Source organism: Cyprinodon tularosa, unplaced genomic scaffold (assembly GCF_016077235.1).
Source record: "Cyprinodon tularosa strain WSP-4 unplaced genomic scaffold, ASM1607723v1 ctg1039, whole genome shotgun sequence".
Taxonomy (NCBI): Eukaryota; Metazoa; Chordata; class Actinopteri; order Cyprinodontiformes; family Cyprinodontidae; genus Cyprinodon; species Cyprinodon tularosa.
The window spans coordinates 153795-171967 of NW_024037826.1; the positions used below are offsets into that span (position 1 = coordinate 153795).

General features: G+C 42.1%; 1 protein-coding gene across 1 annotated transcript; it reads left to right on the plus strand.

The window, feature by feature from the left end:
* The first annotated feature begins 814 nt into the window (after positions 1 to 814).
* On the plus strand, positions 815 to 16429 carry zgpat (zinc finger, CCCH-type with G patch domain). The gene is made up of 6 exons (XM_038282072.1): positions 815 to 956; positions 6022 to 6656; positions 7200 to 7333; positions 7421 to 7585; positions 7719 to 7841; positions 15975 to 16429. The coding sequence occupies exons 2-6, from the start codon at positions 6055 to 6057 to the stop codon at positions 16412 to 16414; spliced, it is 1464 nt and encodes a 487-aa protein (XP_038138000.1). The 5' UTR covers positions 815 to 956; positions 6022 to 6054; the 3' UTR covers positions 16415 to 16429.
* The last annotated feature ends 1744 nt before the right edge of the window (positions 16430 to 18173 follow it).

Sequence of the window (18173 nt, forward strand, 5' to 3'; positions counted from 1 at the left end):
ATGTGTGTTTTTTGAAGATCCTTCTGAGACATTAATTTAGCCTGGAATTGTTCTTCAGAAAGAAATGATAGAAACTGTCTTTAAGTTGTTAAATATATGCTCTCTGTGTCTACACCATGAAGCTTTATCCCTCCGGTTCTTTTCCCTTAAAAGAGATCACTCTAGACAAACTCTTTAAATAACACTTCATAATTTATATGTATTAAATAACAATGAGGCATGAAAACAGACTCTGATAGAAATTGTAATCTTACTCAGATCAGAGAAGTTTCTTAGAATTACAGAAGGCAGCTGCTCACCTCCGGGCTCACTTCTCAGGAAGTGGCCCCAATACACACTAGCAGATAATTAGACATCCTCCAGCCTTATCAAAATATTACACTTTGTTCTTAGCTGAAGGATGCTGCTCTCATTCCACTTCCAAATCTTTGCCACATACAGAACGAAGATTATAACTTTATATCCGGACAGAGGACCTGTCTTAATTAGATTAAAACATCAGTCCTGACTCCTGACACAAAACAGGCAGCCAATACCAAGGTGTAATAAACCCATACATCTTCAATGATAATTATCCTAACAAAGTCCATCTTAAGGTTCTGTTTAACTCACCCAAGAAACTAAACATAATTTAAGCAAATAAATGTTGTTTGATTTTATATTTCGTTATAACTTCCATATATGATATAGAACAGCTCTCTTAGGCCAACGGTCAGTCTTTACCTTTGATTTAATTGCAATTAACCGAGAAAACTCAAATGTTCGTTTTATTTTGAAAGAATAGCACTTTAACCGGAAGTTCTGCCTTTATTCACTTCCGCCAAACTGACACCGGTCTGTAGGTTCTGTCCTGGGTCGAGCTATTTTTCCTGGATTCTTACTAAAATAACCAACAATGAGGCGGTCACTTTTGCTGAAGGCAGAGCTGATTTCACAGAAATCGACTATTTACTGAGGTAATAAATGTGCTTTTATAACCAGAGTTGTTGCGATCTACGTGGGAAGACGGCTAGCAGCTAAAGTGATGTTTCAGTAGGTTTTATTTCCCAGACCAGACAAAGACCCAAGGTTTCAAAAACATTAATCAAATATGATTTTAGCTCACAGAGGGGGTTATTCTATCCGCTTGGATAGTAGCTCATATTGCTCCAATTTGTAAACCAGGTAAGGATCCTTTTCAAGTGAAAAGCTGCAGAGCAGCAGTGATGGTGAAACAGAGTATGGAAGACCAATCCCGCCATAAAAAAAAAGAAATAAAATAAAAAAATCTGAAAGAAATGAAAAGTAGAATAGAAAAGGCATTTATTGTCCCACAGTGGGGACATTCTGGTGTTAACAGCAGCACAAAAAATATAGGAAAAAAGATGGTCAAACAAACATTGACCTTAGAAAACTGTATAAGAATAACATAATAGGTAAGAGTTAAAAGATAAACAACAAAATACTGCACTGTGTTTTAAATATATAAAAACTATGCACCTGGACAATAAATAACCAATATACAGCTATGTACATTTTTACAGTAATGGATATTTGAAAATAGCAGCAACATCAGAGATGTGCAAAATGACAGCAGCATGTTATTTAACTGACTAACTGTGCAAAATCAGCATTAATGTAGCATCTTATTGAGGTTGTTGGGAACAGTGGTGGTTATAAAGTATTACAGCTGCTGGGAGGAAGGATCTGATTCTTTGCTAACTTATGTAGTTTAGTATAAACGGCAGCAAATGTAGCCCATTATGTGTGCGGGTCTTCTCCACTGGAGAGCAATGGCTTTGACATACACTATATTGCCAAAAGTATTTGCTCACCCATCCAAATTATTGGAATCAGGTGTTCCAATCACTTCCATGGCCACAGGTGTATAAATTCAAGCACCTAGGCATGCAGACTGTTTTTACAAACATTTGTGAAAGAATGGGTCGCTCTCAGGAGCTCAGTGAATTCCAGCGTGGAACTGTGATAGGATGCCACCTGTGCAACAAATCCAGTCGTGAAATTTCCTCGCTCCTAAATATTCCACAGTCAACTGTCAGCTGTATTATAAGAAAATGGAAGTGTTTGGGAACGACAGCAACTCAGCCACGAAGTGGTAGGCCACGTAAACTGACGGAGCGGGGTCAGCGGATGCTGAAGCGCATAGTGCGAAGAGGTCGCCAACTTTCTGCAGAGTCAATCACTACAGACCTCCAAACTTCATGTGGCCTTCAGATTAGCTCAAGAACAGTGCGCAGAGAGCTTCATGGAATGGGTTTCCATGGTCGAGCAGCTGCATCCAAGCCATACATCACCAAGTGCAATGCAAAGCGTCGGATGCGGTGGTGTAAAGCACGCCGCCACTGGACTCTAGAGCAGTGGAGACGCGTTCTCTGGAGTGACGAATCGCGCTTCTCCATCTGGCAATCTGATGGACGGGTCTGGGTTTGGCGGTTGCCAGGAGAACGGTACTTGTCTGACTGCATTGTGCCAAGTGTAAAGTTTGGTGGAGGGGGGATTATGGTGTGAGGTTGTTTTTCAGGAGCTGGGCTTGGCCCCTTAGTTCCAGTGAAAGGAACTCTGAATGCTTCAGCATACCAAGACATTTTGGACAATTCCATGCTCCCAACTTTGTGGGAACAGTTTGGAGCTGGCCCCTTCCTCTTCCAACATGACTTTGCACCAGTGCACAAAGCAAGGTCCATAAAGACATGGATGACAGAGTCTGGTGTGGATGAACTTGACTGGCCTGCACAGAGTCCTGACCTCAACCCGATAGAACACCTTTGGGATGAATTAGAGCGGAGACTGAGAGCCAGGCCTTCTCGTCCAACATCAGTGTGCGACCTCACAAATGCGCTTCTGGAAGAATGGTCAAAAATTCCCATAAACACACTCCTAAACCTTGTGGACAGCCTTCCCAGAAGAGTTGAAGCTGTTCTAGCTGCAAAGGGTGGACCGACGTCATATTGAACCCTATGGATTAGGAACGGGATGTCACTTAAGCTCATATGTGAGTCAAGGCAGGTGAGCAAATACTTTTGGCAATATAGTGTATATGTTTGTATTCCCACTGTATTATCTGTTTTTATGATTTGTGTTTTTAAGGTTACACCTACAACAGAATGAATACATTAATAAACAAGAGCATTCGGAGAGTGCAGATCTACACCATGCAGCAAAATTCCCCCCATCTTGTGACTTACACCTCTAGCTAAAACTTGCACATGATCTGGATTGTTACCATTTTTTTTTAACTGCACTAGTGGCTCATTTTTTATGGACAGCAGGGTGACAGGAAAGGGGGTATAAGACAGTGTAAGAGACCTGGCTCGTGTGAGCTAACCACTGTGCCACCAAACCACGCCCTGATCACTACCAATTTTAATCAATTGCTTGTTGGCATCAATTCAGTTTATTTTTATAGCGCCAATTCACAACACTTCATCTCAAGGCACTTTACAGTTCACCAGATCATACAGTCCAATTGATTCATAGTTTTCTATCTAAGGAAAACCAGTTGATGCATTGACTCAAAGGCAATCCCTCACAGTGAGAATGCTTGTAGTGACAGTGGAGAGGAAAAACTCCCTTTTAACAGGAAGAAAGCTCCAGCAGAACCAGACTAAGTGAGAGCGGCCATCTGCTGGGGTTCAAGGAGACAGAAGCAGAGATACAAAAGGCAACTGTAAAAGGCGGCCCCATCCAGGAAACACACACATCAAGCTAACTTCTTGTAAAAATGTCCTTAAAAGGAGCCAATTAGTAAAACAAATTATCGGATTTTCCCAAAAAAAAAAAATCTTATAAGCAGATAATTCTATTAATTAATTTCCCATGAGTCGGTGGGGGTTGAAGTGGGTTTCTCAATCTCAGGCTGCAGTGGTAAAATTGTGAATAAAATTAGAAATAATACGCTATCTAGGACCCAAAATGAACTTTGTTTAAGCGTAAATGTGGATTAGTTTAAATGAAATATATACTTTGTTCATTAAGATCTCACCTGTTTTAAAAAAAAAGAATAGTGTTTCTTAACACCAGCTCACCTCGGAAGCCCTGGCCGTCTTCCCTCCGTCTCCGGGGAACGTACCTGATTCCCAGCTCACCACATTTAACCAACCGCTGGGTGGAAGTTAAATACATAACTCATTCAGATAAAAGACTTTTCTTGTTGCTCCGTGATGCGTTGCAGAAGTTAAAGTTAGGCTTAAAAACGAGATTATTTTATTTAACTCTACTGGAAGTATGAGATTAATAATTACTGTAACTCATCTTCACATTCCTGCAGCTGCTGTGCAACTGCTGCATTTCCTCAAGGCTTAAATAAACAAAATAGTCAGGATCCATCCATCCATCATCCGTCCATCCATCTATGCTTCCATCTGTCATCCATCCATCCATCCATCCATCCATCTGTCATCCATCCTTCCATCATCCGTCCATCCATCCATGCTTCAATCTGTCATCCATCCATCCATCCATCCATCCATCCATCCATCCATCTATGCTTCCATCTGTCATCCATCCATCCATCCATCCATCCATCCATCCATCTGTCATCCATCTATGCTTCCATCTGTCATCCATCCATCCATCCATCCATCTGTCATCCATCTATGCTTCCATCTGTCATCTATCCATCCATCCATCCATCCATCCATCCATCTGTCATCCATCCATCTGTCATCCATCCATCCATCCATCCATCCATCCATCCATCTATGCTTCCATCTGTCATCCATCCATCCATCCATCCATCCATCCATCCATCCATCCATCCATCCATCCTTCCATCCATCTGTCATCCATCCTTCCATCATCCGTCCATCCATCCATCCATCCATCTGTCATCCATCCGTCCATCCATCCATGCTTCCATCTGTCATCCATCCATCCATCCATCCATCTATGCTTCCATCTGTCATCCATCCATCCATCCATCCATCCGCCATCCATCCATCCTTCCATCCATCTGTCATCCATCCTTCCATCATCCGTCCATCCATCCATCTGTCATCCATCCTTCCATCATCCGTCCATCCATCCATGCTTCCATCTGTCATCCATCCATCCATCCATCCATCCATCCATCCATCCATCCATCCATCCATCCATCCATCCATCCATCCATCTGTCATCCATCCTTCCATCATCCGTCCATCCATCTGTCATCCATCCTTCCATCATCCGTCCATCCATCCATCCATCCATCCATCTGTCATCCATCCTTCCATCATCCGTCCATCCATCCATCCATCCATCTGTCATCCATCCTTCCATCATCCGTCCATCCATCCATCCATCCATCTGTCATCCATCCTTCCATCCATCCATCCATCCATCCATCTGTCATCCATCCATCCATCCATCCATCCATCTGTCATCCATCCATCCATCCATCCATCCATCCATCTGTCATCCATCCTTCCATCATCCGTCCATCCATCCATCCATCTGTCATCCATCCTTCCATCATCCGTCCATCCATCTATGCTTCCATCTGTCATCCATCCATCCATCCATCCATCCATCCATCCATCCATCCATCCATCTGTCATCCATCCTTCCATCATCCGTCCATCCATCCATCCATCCATCTGTCATCCATCCTTCCATCATCCGTCCATCCATCTATGCTTCCATCTGCCATCCATCCATCCATCCATCCATCCATCTGTCATCCATCCTTCCATCATCCGTCCATCCATCCATGCTTCCATCTGTCATCCATCCATCCATCCATCCATCTGTCATCCATCCATCCATCCATCCATCCATCCATCCATCCATCCATCCATCCATCCATCCATCTGTCATCCATCCATCCATCCATCCATCCATCCATCTATGCTTCCATCTGTCATCCATCCATCCATCCATCCATCCATCCATCCATCCATCCATCCATCCATCCATCCATCCATCCATCCATCCATCCATCCATCCATCCATCCATCCATCCATCCATCCATCCATCCATCCATCCATCCATCCATCCATCCATCCATCCAGTTCTAACTTTCTATCTTTATCTTTAATCAGGTCAGGGTAATTTGATGGTGCCCAGCAGTCAGTATGGATGAAGAAACCCTGGAGGCAGCGATCGCCGCCTACGGTGCTCAGCTGCAGCAGGTGGAGGCGGCCCTGTCTGCAGACCTGGATCCAAGCCAGATGCCGGACCTGCTAAAACTAAAGGAAGACCTTCAGCAGCTGATAGAGCTCACAGAAGCCAGTCTGGTGTCTGTCAAAAAGAGTCGGCTTCTGGCCAGTTTAGAGGACGGCAGCAACCTGCTGGTGAACCCCTCAGAGACAGCAGCTGACAGCAGCGGGGCCAATGAGAGTCTGAGCGCAGAGTTTGCTGCTTTTTACTCCGAACTGGGAGAGTGTTCAGGTAGCAGCTCTGACACCAGAGAGAAGGATGACGGAGTAGAAGGTAGAGGGGGGGATTGTGAGGAGGATGAAGAGGGTGAAGATGAGCTCAGTGGTACCAAAGTAAGAGCCCCCTACAGGACGTCGTGGGGGACGCTTGAATATCACAACGCCATGGTGGTGGGGGCGGAGCCGCCAGACGGAGTTGAGGCACAGGTTAGGGTGTTCTACGTCTACCCCACCCAGAAATCCATGAAACCGTGCCCGTTCTACCTGGAGGACAAGTGTCGCTTTCAGGAAAACTGCAGGTAATTTCTTAAACTGTTTATGATTTGATTCTGTAAAGATCTGTAAGTTTTTTCCAAAAGAATTCCTGTCTCTCTTAACAGTTTCTGAATTTCTCGCTTGGTCACCTTGCCATTACCCTGCTCCTTAGATCTTTAACGGTACAGCTACATGGACTCTATCAGATTTAGGTCTAGACTCTGTTTTACCCACCTAAAATACACTATCAGGTTTAGAACTAATTTTGAGTCCAGCTGTAGATACATGCCATGTCTGACTTCCTGTCCCCGCCTGGTAGAACATGGTGGTGGGCGTGTCATGCTGTCTCCACCTCAGATATAGTTAAATACACTCTGACCCTGGAACAAATCCTGTTGAAAGGCCACAGAAGGATTGGGGGGTTGAATACATGAATAAATGAAAGCTCTGGACGTTTGCAGTTGTTTAATTTAATTTCCACAGCACTGCATGTAAATGTGGTTTTAGCCAAGAGTTTGAGTCAAAGTCGTTTGTTTGTCTGTATCTCTGATTTCCCTGCATGTCAAAGTATTTTCTGATCCCTGCAGGTTTTCCCACGGGGAGGTGGTGTTTGTGTCGGAGCTCAGAGCGTTCCTGGAGTCAGACCTCAGTAATCTTGAAGAGGGTTCTGCCTGCTTGGCTCGGCATGAGGACGGGATCTGGTACCCGGCCAAGATAAAAGGTAATTATTGGTGAAGTGACGATACGTCTTTGGGGGAATAAAACAGTAGGGGGTGTGTCTGATTCATGATGCTTTCTCTCCTGTTAGACATCGACAGCGGTTTCTACACGGTAAAGTTTGACTCGCTGCTGATGAAAGATGCCGTAGTCGAGGCTGACGGGATTATTCCACCTCTGAGGGAAGACGACCCGCTCTCCTCCGACTCGGATTCGGATGAAGCTGGAGATACAGATTCAGTGGGATACGCAAAAGGTCTAAAAATTATGCTCAAAACAAACAATATTACTAGAATTTGCTGTGGTAAAATATAAACTTGAATACATCTTTTAGATTTCACTTGTCAATGAGATTTTTGTTGTTTTTTTTTTTTTTTTTATTGTTACAGTTCTGGACTCTGGCCCAGAATCTACTGTTACAGTAAACAGTGCAGACTTTGGTGGCTGGGAGGCCCATACCAAAGGCATCGGATCCAAGCTTATGCTCAAAATGGGCTACGAATACGGAAAAGGTGAGAAAGTTTTATTCATTCTACATTAAGAACATTTAACTTCCATCAGTTATTTATTTTTAGAAGGTATTTGCAGCTGAATTGCCGGTTAGTTCATTAAGTTCAGTTCTATGAGAAGGTATTTCTTTCTCCTTACAGTTTTCCTCTATTCATTCTCCAAAAGTAAAATCATTATTTATATCTACAATTTATAAAAACATGTTTTTTTTTTATTATTTGATGGAAAATCAATTTATTTAATTTTTCAGGTAGCATGTATCTGTTGAAAAGGGCTGTAGGAGATCTTGGAAAAACGGTTCCAACAAGGTATATTTTTGAACATACACAACCATGCTTCTCCCTTCATGATCACCCCTCGAAACCACGCCTTCAAAACACATGAACCAGAGCAGCAATTGCAGCGCTGATGATGCAGATCGCTAAATTAACTTAAAATGACGAAATCTGCCAGCAAAACATGATCGCTTTTATTATTCTGGTGCCTGCAGTTTGGATTACGTACGTGAAAAACGCCTTCCAGCTGCTGTGGCACACCGCGAGAAGGAGACCGGGCCAGAGGTTGCTGTTGAATGCTATTCCTAGTGACTGCGCCCTGCCGGTGTACAGGGGTCTGAGCAGCTCCGACAGAAATAATACTCTAAGGCAGGATGGTAATCTGGATGAACTGACTGCACTGAAGATGTTTTCAGATGGACTTTCTCACTTCAAAGTAGATTCAAACTACTTTTTACCCACTGATCACAGCACATATAGCTGCCACTGTTACAGGCAAAGAAAGGATAGAGTAGCTCCGCCCAACGCGCATCAGACTCACTTTTTCCACCGCGCAGCTGGAGCAGCAACCGGGATTTTGGTCGACTACAGTGCAGCAGGTCGTCGAAACAGGGAGCCAGCGGGAGACAGAGCAACCGAACCTGACTCGGTAACGGTAGCCTGGACAACATTTAGGGTTAGAGATAAAAATAAGACGTTAGTCTTTGTTTGCAGAGAAAATGATCCTGCTATACCAATCTAAAATGAGTTTCAATTACATCCTTCTGAAGGAGTAGACTGAGGCTGTAGTCATTATATAAAAAACACAAAATGCCCAGAGAAACCAACAACACACGGGCGATTTATTTATCCCTAGAACCATGAACGATATTAAAAACATCTGGTGAAATAGATCTGGGATCTTAGTGGTTCAAACTCAATTTTTTAAGACAAAAGGAAAGTTTCCTTTTGTGTCCTCTGGCAATCAAGGTCCAGAACCCACGCTGCTTAAGGTCCAGTGTCCTCTGGTGTTGGTCTACTGAACTTCCTGAAGTCCACAGTCAAGGGAAGCCATAAGGCAGGACACTTAAGATCCCTTAACATGACCTGGCCCAAACTACCAAAGTTAGCATGAGGTAATAGCATGTGGTAGTGGCCTTGATTGGCCAACATCTGCCCTTATATGAACTTCATAGAGAATCTGCAGCATTCTGAAGAGATAACAATGATGCTATCAGAGCAAATTTTAATTGCAAAGAGACCAACAAGCATTTAAAAAGCCTGATATTTCTGTTTAAAATGTCATTTTTTTCTTATCAAATAATCATATTACTTTTTCTGTAAGCTAAAATCCTTAAAACTGCAAAAGATAAAAGCTGAAATATTGGATTATGTAATGAATATATAATTCAATTCAATTCAATTCAGTTTATTTATATAGCGCCAAATTCACAACACATGTCATCTCAAGGCACTTTACAGTTCAACCAGATCATACAGTCAAATTGATACAAAGTTTTCTATCTAAGGAAAACCAGTTGATTGCATTGACTCATTGACTCAAATACAATCCCCCACACTAAGCATGCTTGTAGCGACAGTGGAGAGGAAAAACTCCCTTTTAACAGGAAGAAACCTCCAGCAGAACCAGGCTCAGTGTGAGCGGCCATCTGCCGAGGCCGACTGGGGTTCAAGGAGACAGAAGCAGAGATACAAAAAGCAGCTGTAAAAGGCGGCCCCGTCCAGGAAACACGCAGCCAGGCAGATGAGCTCCAAGGCAGCTCCCATGCCAGAGGACGAAGAGAGCACATCCACTCAGTCAATGTCAGAGAAACAGGACCACACTGGAAAACAGGCAGATCTCCAACATCTATAAACAAGGGTGTTGATAGAAGCAGCACAGCTGATGTTTCTTTCCAGGATGATGTCACAGCCAAACAGGAACAGACGAGGCAAAGCTACTCTGAGGAAAAGCAGAGAGAGCAGAAGGTTAGAGATTGAACTAAGAGATTCTGCAGAATAGGAGAACAGAGAGAGAATGAAGCAGAATGATGAAATGGGGGTCCCTATGTCCTCCAAAAGTCTAAGCCTATAGCAGCATAACTATAGAGATAGCTCAGGATAACCTGAGCCACCCTAACTATAAGCTTTATCAAAAAGGAAAGTTTTAAGCCTAGCCTTAAAAGTAGACAGGGTGTCTGCCTCACGGACTAAAACTGGTAGTTGGTTCCACAGGAGAGGAGCCTGATAACTAAAAGATCTGCCTCCCATTCTACTTTTAGAAATTCTAGGAACCATTAGTAAACCTGCAGATTGAGAGCGAAGTGCTCTGTTAGGAACATAAGGAACAATCAGATCTCTGATATAAGATGGAGCTTGGCCATTTAAGGCTTTATATGTGAGAAGGAGGATTTTAAAGGAAGAAGTTACTCTTTTTATTCAATTCAATTCAGTTTATTTATATAGCGCAAATTTATAACACTTTACAGTTCATCAGATAATACAGTCAAATTGATTCAAAGTTTTCTATCTAAGGAAAACCAGTTGATTGCATCAAGTCATTAACTCTAATGCAATTGCTCACACTTAGCATGCTTGTAGCGAAAGTGGAGAGGAAAAACTCCCTTTTAACAGGAAGAAACCTCCAGCAGAGCCAGGCTCAGTGTGAGCGGCCATCTGCCGAGGCCGACTGGGGTTTAAGGAGACAGAGGCAGAGATACAAAAAGCAACTGTAAAAGGCGGCCCCGTCCAGGAAACACACAGCCAGGCAGACGAGCTCCGAGCCAGCTCCCATGTTAGAGGATGAAGAGAGCACATCCAGCCAGTCACAGTCAAAGAAACAGGACCACACTGGAAAACAGGCTGATCTCAAACATCTATAAACAAAATTGTTGATGGCAGCTGCACAGCCAATATTTCTCTCCAGGATGGTGTCACAGCCAAACATGAACAGACCAGATTAAGCTACTATGAGAAAATTCAGAGAGAGCAGAACGTTAGAGATTGAACTAAGACATTCTGCAGAGTGGGAGAATAGAGATAGAATGAAGCAGAATGATGAAAAAGGAGTCCCCTATGTCCTCCAGCAGTCTAAACCTATAGCAGCATAACTATAGAGATAGCTCAGGACAACCTGAGCCACTCTAACTATAAGCTTTATCAAAAAGGAAAGTTTTAAGCCTAGCCTTAAAGGTAGACAGGGTGTCTGCATCACGACTAAAACTGGTAGTTGGTTCCACAGGAGAGGAGCCTGATAACTAAAAGATCTGCCTCCCATTCTACTTTTAGAAATTCTAGGAACCACTAGTAAACCTGCAGATTTAGATCAAAGTGCTCTGTTAGAAACATAAGGAAAAATCAGATCTTTGATATAAGATGGAGATTGGCCATTTAAGGCTTTACATGTTAGAAGGAGGATTTTAAATTCTATTCTTGATTTAACAGGAAGCCAATGAAGAGAAGCCAGGATAGGCGAGATATGATCTCTCTTTTTAATTTTCATTAGAACTCTGGCTGCAGCATTTTGGATCAGCTGAAGGCTTTTAACTACAGTTTGTGGACTTCCTGATAGTAAAGAATTACAATAGTCCAGCCTTGAAGTAACAAATGCATGGACTAGTTTCTCAGCATCACCCCTGGACAGGATATTTCTAATTTTTGTAATGTTCTTCAGATGAAAGAAGGAAATTCTAGAAACCTCTTTGATGTGGGATTTAAATGACAGGTCCTGATCAAAAATAACACCAAGATTTTTTACTTTATTATCTGAAATCAGTTTAATCCCATCCAAATGAAGTGACTGGCTAATCAGTTTCTTTTTCAGAGACTCTGGTCCAAAGACTATAACTTCTGTTTTGTCTGCATTCAGGAGCAGAAAGTTAAGAGTCATCCAGGTTTTTATGTCTTCAAGACATGCCTGTAATCTATGTAATGGGTTAGCTTCTTTGGATTTATAGACAGATAAAAGCGGGGTACCCATCAGGGTAACGTGGAAATTAATCCCTTGCGTCTAAAAATTTTTTTCCCCCCAATTGGGGGGCCTTGTAAAAAAGGTAAAGAGAATTTGGGCCCCTTAGCACTGATCCCTGTGGTACTCCACAGGAAAATTTTGGACCCGGTTGTTAAAGGGATTTTTTCTTTAACATGAAAAAACTAAAATTCGATCAGATAGTTAAGTTTTAAAAACCAGTCAAATTTTTTGGGTTCCTTTTTTAATTAAAACCCAAAAAAATTCAAGTCTTTCTAAAAGAATATTTGGTAAAACTGAAATAAAAATGAAAGCACTAAAAATCCAAAAAGGACGGCACAGATACAAGTCCATTATTGGGGCCCATGAGAATTTTAAATTAGTGACTTTCCCCGGGAAGCTGTTTCATTTGCTATGATGTGCTCTAAACCAGACTAAAAACTTTAAAAAAAGTTAAATTATTTGGGGAAAGTGATCGAAAAACTTGTTTGGAAAACCAAACTTTCTCAAAAATTTTTGGGGTTAAAAAAAAGGAAAGATTGGATATGGGCCCAAATAATTGCCCAAGTCTTCGGGGGTTAAAGGCCCCCCCCCCCCCGGTTTTTTTTTAAAGCAGAGGTTTTTACACCCAACCCTTTTAAAACCCTTTGGTCCCTTTCCCCTTGTAACAGAGATAGATTAATCACATCAAAAATGGGGGGAAGGAGATAAAAGGGGGAATACCTCCTTAAAAAACCGGTTTGGGAAAGGGAAAATCTAAAAACCAAGTTTGGGGGGCTTAGTGAAGACAATTTTAAATTTTGTTTAAATTCCCCGGGCCCCCCAACCCCCCCCCCCCCTGGACCCAAAGCAGTCTAAACCCGGTTCCCAAGTTTTCCCATGACTACCTCAGGTCCTTTTGGGTTTAGAGGAGTGTTATGATCTTTTTTTAAAAAAAACCCCATAAAATCATTGTTTGCTAAGAGAAAGGTGGACATGGGGGTTTTAAACCCAGAGCTATGGTCGGGGTGATTTTTGGCCCAACGGGTTTTTTAAAAAGAAATTTAGGATTATTTTTTTTCTCCTTTTATTTTTAAATTTGGGAAGGAGAATTTATGTGCTCTTGCTTTACAAAGAGCCCTTATCCCGGCAGAAAACCTTTTTTCCCGGGCCAAAGGAAAGGGACTTGGGAAAGGCCCCTGGGGGGAGCGATTTTTTCTCCCCATTTTCCTACCCTTTTTGCTTAAAAAGTCCCGGCAGTCTGCATTAAACCAAGGAGAAACCCTTTTTCTATTTTTAAGGTTTTCATTTTAAAAGGGAAAGCTGCTTTGGGTTCAAAGGGAAAATACGAAAGGAAATTTCCCCAACCCCATCAAAAAAAATTTATAAAACTGTGAAGGGGGAAAAAAGCTAATTTTTTGCACCTGCGGGCACTCCCTCAGTAAACAAGGGGGAGGAGAGTGAAAGTGAAGCAAAATTTTTTAAAATTTATAACTGCACTATCTGAAAAAAGGGATCTACTAAAAATTAAACCCTTTTCTTTTGGGGGGGGAAAGAAATCTTTTTAAAAGAAAATCCTGAAGGTTTTGGAAAGTGGTCAGAGGGGGGACAGGGGTTGTGAGGAAATCTGTTATTTCTTCACATTCTAGGGCCGTAGGTCAGCACAAGATCCCAAGAAAGGGAAGATAAAGAATGCGTGGGGTTTTTCACATTTTTGAACAAAGCCAAATAGGGGTCTAAGATAGCATTAAAAGGTGCTTTTTTAAAGCTATGGGCCTTCAATTGTCAGCATGGATTTTTAAAAAATCTCCACTTTTTGATCCCCCTGTCGTTTTTAAATCCCAAATCAAAAAGGGAAAACCTAAAAAACCTCATCTAAAAATTCAAAAAGGAAAAGGAAACCGGGTTTGGACGTTACAAAGTTACAAAAGGAAGTGGTTTTTTTCCCCCTTTAAAATTTTTTGGCTCAGGGAAATTTAAAGGGGTTTAAAATGTTAAAAAGAGTTGTGTTTTAATTGTTTTGGGGGGTTAATCAGAAAGTCAGACGGGAAAGGGATTGTTGCTACTCCTCCTCCTCGCCCAGAACTTCGGGGGGATGTAAAAATTTTAAAAAAGGCTTGAAGGAGTTCCCCTCTTTTTTTGCTCACATAATTCTTCCCTTGCACCCCAGGTTTCTGAAAGGGAAAAAACCAAGTCAATGTGATTATCACAAATCAAAATTTATTAAAATAGTTGATTTTAAGGAAAGCGATCTTATGTTAAAAAAGACCGCATTTAATTGTTTTTTAAATTTTTCCCCCAAATTGGGAAATTATTTTGATTTTAATTAGTTTTTCATGATTTACTCCTTTGGGGGAAACTTTGCTAATTTATTAGATTTTGGTCTCGCCGTTGGAAGGGACATTTTTTTTTTTTAGTAAAAGGGGGTAACGTAGAGAAGCTGCCCGGATGTGTGTTAAACTTAACAATTGCTTCCTGGGCTGCACCCTGGGTGGTCAGGGTTTTGGAGGACTAATAAATGTGGCCAGATTCCTAGAAAGAAGAGCTGCACCATCCAAAGTGGGATGGATGCCGTCTCTCCGAATCAGACCAGGCTTTCCCCAAAAGGATTGCCAATTATTAATGTAGCCCACGTTGTTTTCAGGACACCACCTAGACAACCAGCGGTTGAATGACGACATGCGGCTAAACATGTCATCACTGGTCAGATCAGGGAGGGGACCAGAGAAAATTACGGAGTCCGACATTTTTTTGGCAAACTTACACACCGAAGCAACACTAATTTTAGTGACCTCCGATCGGCGTAACCGGGTGTCATTACCACCAGCGTGAATAACAATCTTACTGTATTTAACCTTATCCTTAGCCAGTAGTTTCAGGTAGGATTTGATGTCGCCCGTTCTGGCCCCCGGCAAACATTTGACTATGGTCCCTGGTGTCTCTAATGCCACGTTTCTGACTATGGAGCTGCCAATCACCAGAGTGGGCTTCTCAGTGGGTGTGTCACTGAGTGGGGAAAACCGGTTAGAAACGTGAACGGGTTGGTGGTGACCAGTGGGCAGAGATCCACGACTACGCTTTCTGCATACAGTTACCCAATCGCCTGGCTGCTCAGGCACTTTTGGAGGACAGCTATGTGGGGGGCCTACTTTAACTCCTGGATGTTCAACAGCCTGAAGCCTGGATTCTAACTCTGACACCCTCGCCTCCAAAGCTACAAAAATACTATACTTATTACACATCCCATTATCACTAAAGGAGGCAGAGGAATAACTGAACATCTGACACAGAGAGCAGGAGAGAGGAGAGGAAGAAGGAAGAGTTGGAAAAGAGTCAAGGGAGGGAGAGAGAGAAGCCATAGCAATGCTAATCTAGCGCTAGCCTAGGCTAGCTACTCCTTGCTATCAGAAATAAAACCGTGTGAAACTGACAAGTGCTCAGTAGAAAAGTGCAGCAGAAGGTGCTATGTTTTAAAGTAGTCAGTTAGAGTTACTTAGATACAGAGATATCACAGAGAAAATAACTTAACTTCAGATGGAGATCCTCTGAACAGCTGCACACTCAGTTAATCCAAACAGGAAGTGAACATATAAAACATATGAATTTCACCTTCTGAAATGAGTTTATTAAATGTTTTTCAAAAAATTTCAAACTAATGGAGCTTTGGTTGTCTATCACATATGGAAACAAACTGATTAAAAACAGGAGGTTTCTAAGACCAAACCACTTTAATATAGTAAACGATAAAAAACAGCATATTTTAAAGGGATTGTTTGTTCATGCATTGATGTGCCAGTGTTTTTTTCTTTTCTGAATAAATGTACTCCAATATAAACCTATATAATACATTGATAAAAAAAAAACAACTAAATCATTAACATTTGAGCTTAGAGTTGAATGAGATGTTTTCTTCAGAGATTTGTTCGTCTCTTAAGGTCTTGGGAAGATGCAGGAGGGTCGAGTGGAACCAGTGATGGCCTTGCTCCTGCCGAAGGGGAAGTCTCTGGACGAGTGTGCAGAGATGACACAGAGGCGCACCCGAAGCAGCACTGCTAAAGATGGCACACAGACTGCCCGGCCAAAGCGCCGCAGAAAACCTAAAGTCTCCACCGCAGGGCGGCGTACAGTCTTTGACTTTTTAAATCACAAGCTGGGAGACAAGGGCTCCAATCCTGCTGAGGGGGGCTCCACTGTGCCGTCAGGAGCGACCGGCGTGGAGGCTTACAGAGCGGGCAAGAGTGCCAAGAAGAGTCTGAATGTGAGGCTCTTCCAGGCTGCAGAACGGGTGGCCCAAACCGAGAGAGAGATCCAGAAGCTGAGTGAGACGCTGGGCAGACAGACGGGCAGGTCAGTACGGAACAAGGAGCCAGTTTGATACCGAGCAGAATTCTCTAAAACCCTGAAATGATCATTGATATGAAAGCATGAGACTTTCACAAATCTTTTAAAAGCTCTTTCACATTATGTCACATAAATCCTATAAAATTCATAAAAAGTAAACAAATCTGTTAAAACGAAGATCTATAAGCTGCAGTGACCCACATGTAGAAGTTTGTTTATTCCACCCTTAAACAAAATTTTTTCCTCTGATTTAAACTCAGCTTTTAGCCCCGAGTCAGTTGCATAGATTTTCTGTTAGACTTTTAGTTCCTAACTCAGTCATCCCCATCCTCTAACACTCCTCTTATGAACGTGTACCTTTGTTTATTTGAGGTTTGCTTGGACTTACCGCTTTGTTGGGAAATAAAGTCCATTTTCATTTGGAGCTTCACTCATAGGTTCACAGAGGCTGCCTGTTAGTAGGTTTCAAAAGTGTTAACGTTTATTAATGAAGTAGAAGTATAAACAAAGTGTAAATTATGTCTGCTTCTGTTTCAGTCGGCCTCAGCAGATAGTCGCTCACACTGAGCCTGGTTCTGCTGGAGGTTTCTTCCTGTTAAAAGGGAGTTTTTCCTCTCCACTGTCGCTACATGCAGTGTTGTGCCTGAACGCATTCATTGAACGAAAGTTCATGAACTCGTTCATATTTTGCGCGAACATACTGAACGTACTGTATTACTGCCTGATGAACGTTATTGTGAACTCGTTCATTCTGGTGTCTGTGAACGGCACGCTCTCTCAGTTCAACTCCGTTCAATAGGTTGCCAGATTTCTATAAAATCCTCCAGGCGAAACCCCGGCTAAATCACACCGTAAACAGGCCTTAATATGTAGCGGGGAAAACACCCAATCTGGCAACACCAGCTACCAGTGTCGTAGCCTACAGCCGCGTGCGTCATCGAAACAAAATGCAGCGTGGAAGCCACAGCAGCATGGAGACGACCGTGGAGGCGACAAAGCAGCAGTATGATCACTTAAAAGAGGTTTATGACCAGGTGGTCGGTGAGGATGATGGCAACAATCTTACATTTCTCTGCAAACTTTGCCCGCCGGCTTTCAGTAAAAAAATCCGCACTTAAATCTGCCTGGTATAATTTTCCAGTATTCCTTTTTAGTATGTACTGAAATGGAATTTCAAATGGAAAAATAATAATAATAAAAAAAAAACATTTGCACCTTAAAGACTACTTTCCTGTTTTTCGTTTAATAATTCCTCATAAAAAAGACCATTCAAGCAGCACATTTTTCCTGATGTTTTTGAGAATATACTGTAGGGGTGAAAGCTGCAGCTGCTACTAGTGTGAAGTGAATGGACAGCAACAAAGCATTAAAGCAACAATGGGGAAATGCTGTCCCCTCAATACTAATGTAAACCCTGGTTGGATAAGGATTCAAAACTGGATATGAAGATCAAATCTGACGCACAGTTTCAGTGTTACAACTGCTAAAATAATTGTCGTCTGTGGTTCTACATTAGGCTATGGTGTAATTGAGCAATATATGAAAAAAAAAAAGAACTATGAACTAGTTCATTTTTTGGAACTGTGAACTTAGTTCAAAATTTTGAATTATGAACTATGAACTGAACTAGTTCATTTTAAATGTTTGAACTGAACTTTGAACTAGTTCACGTAGAAAGAGAACTTTCCCAACACTGGCTACATGCATGCTTAGTGTGAGGGGTTGCATTCAAGTCAATGAGTCGATGCAATCAACTGGTTTTCCTTAGATAGTAAACTTGGAACAAATTTGAC

Bases quoted from the DNA above. Each gene is read 5' to 3' on its own strand.
- zgpat (XM_038282072.1), top strand. From the start codon at position 6,055: ATGGATGAAGAAACCCTGGAGGCAGCGATCGCCGCCTACGGTGCTCAG. The intron at 6,657-7,199 runs GTAATTTCTTAA...TGATCCCTGCAG, and splicing joins CGCTTTCAGGAAAACTGCAG to GTTTTCCCACGGGGAGGTGG. The intron at 7,586-7,718 runs GTCTAAAAATTA...TTATTGTTACAG, and splicing joins TTCAGTGGGATACGCAAAAG to TTCTGGACTCTGGCCCAGAA.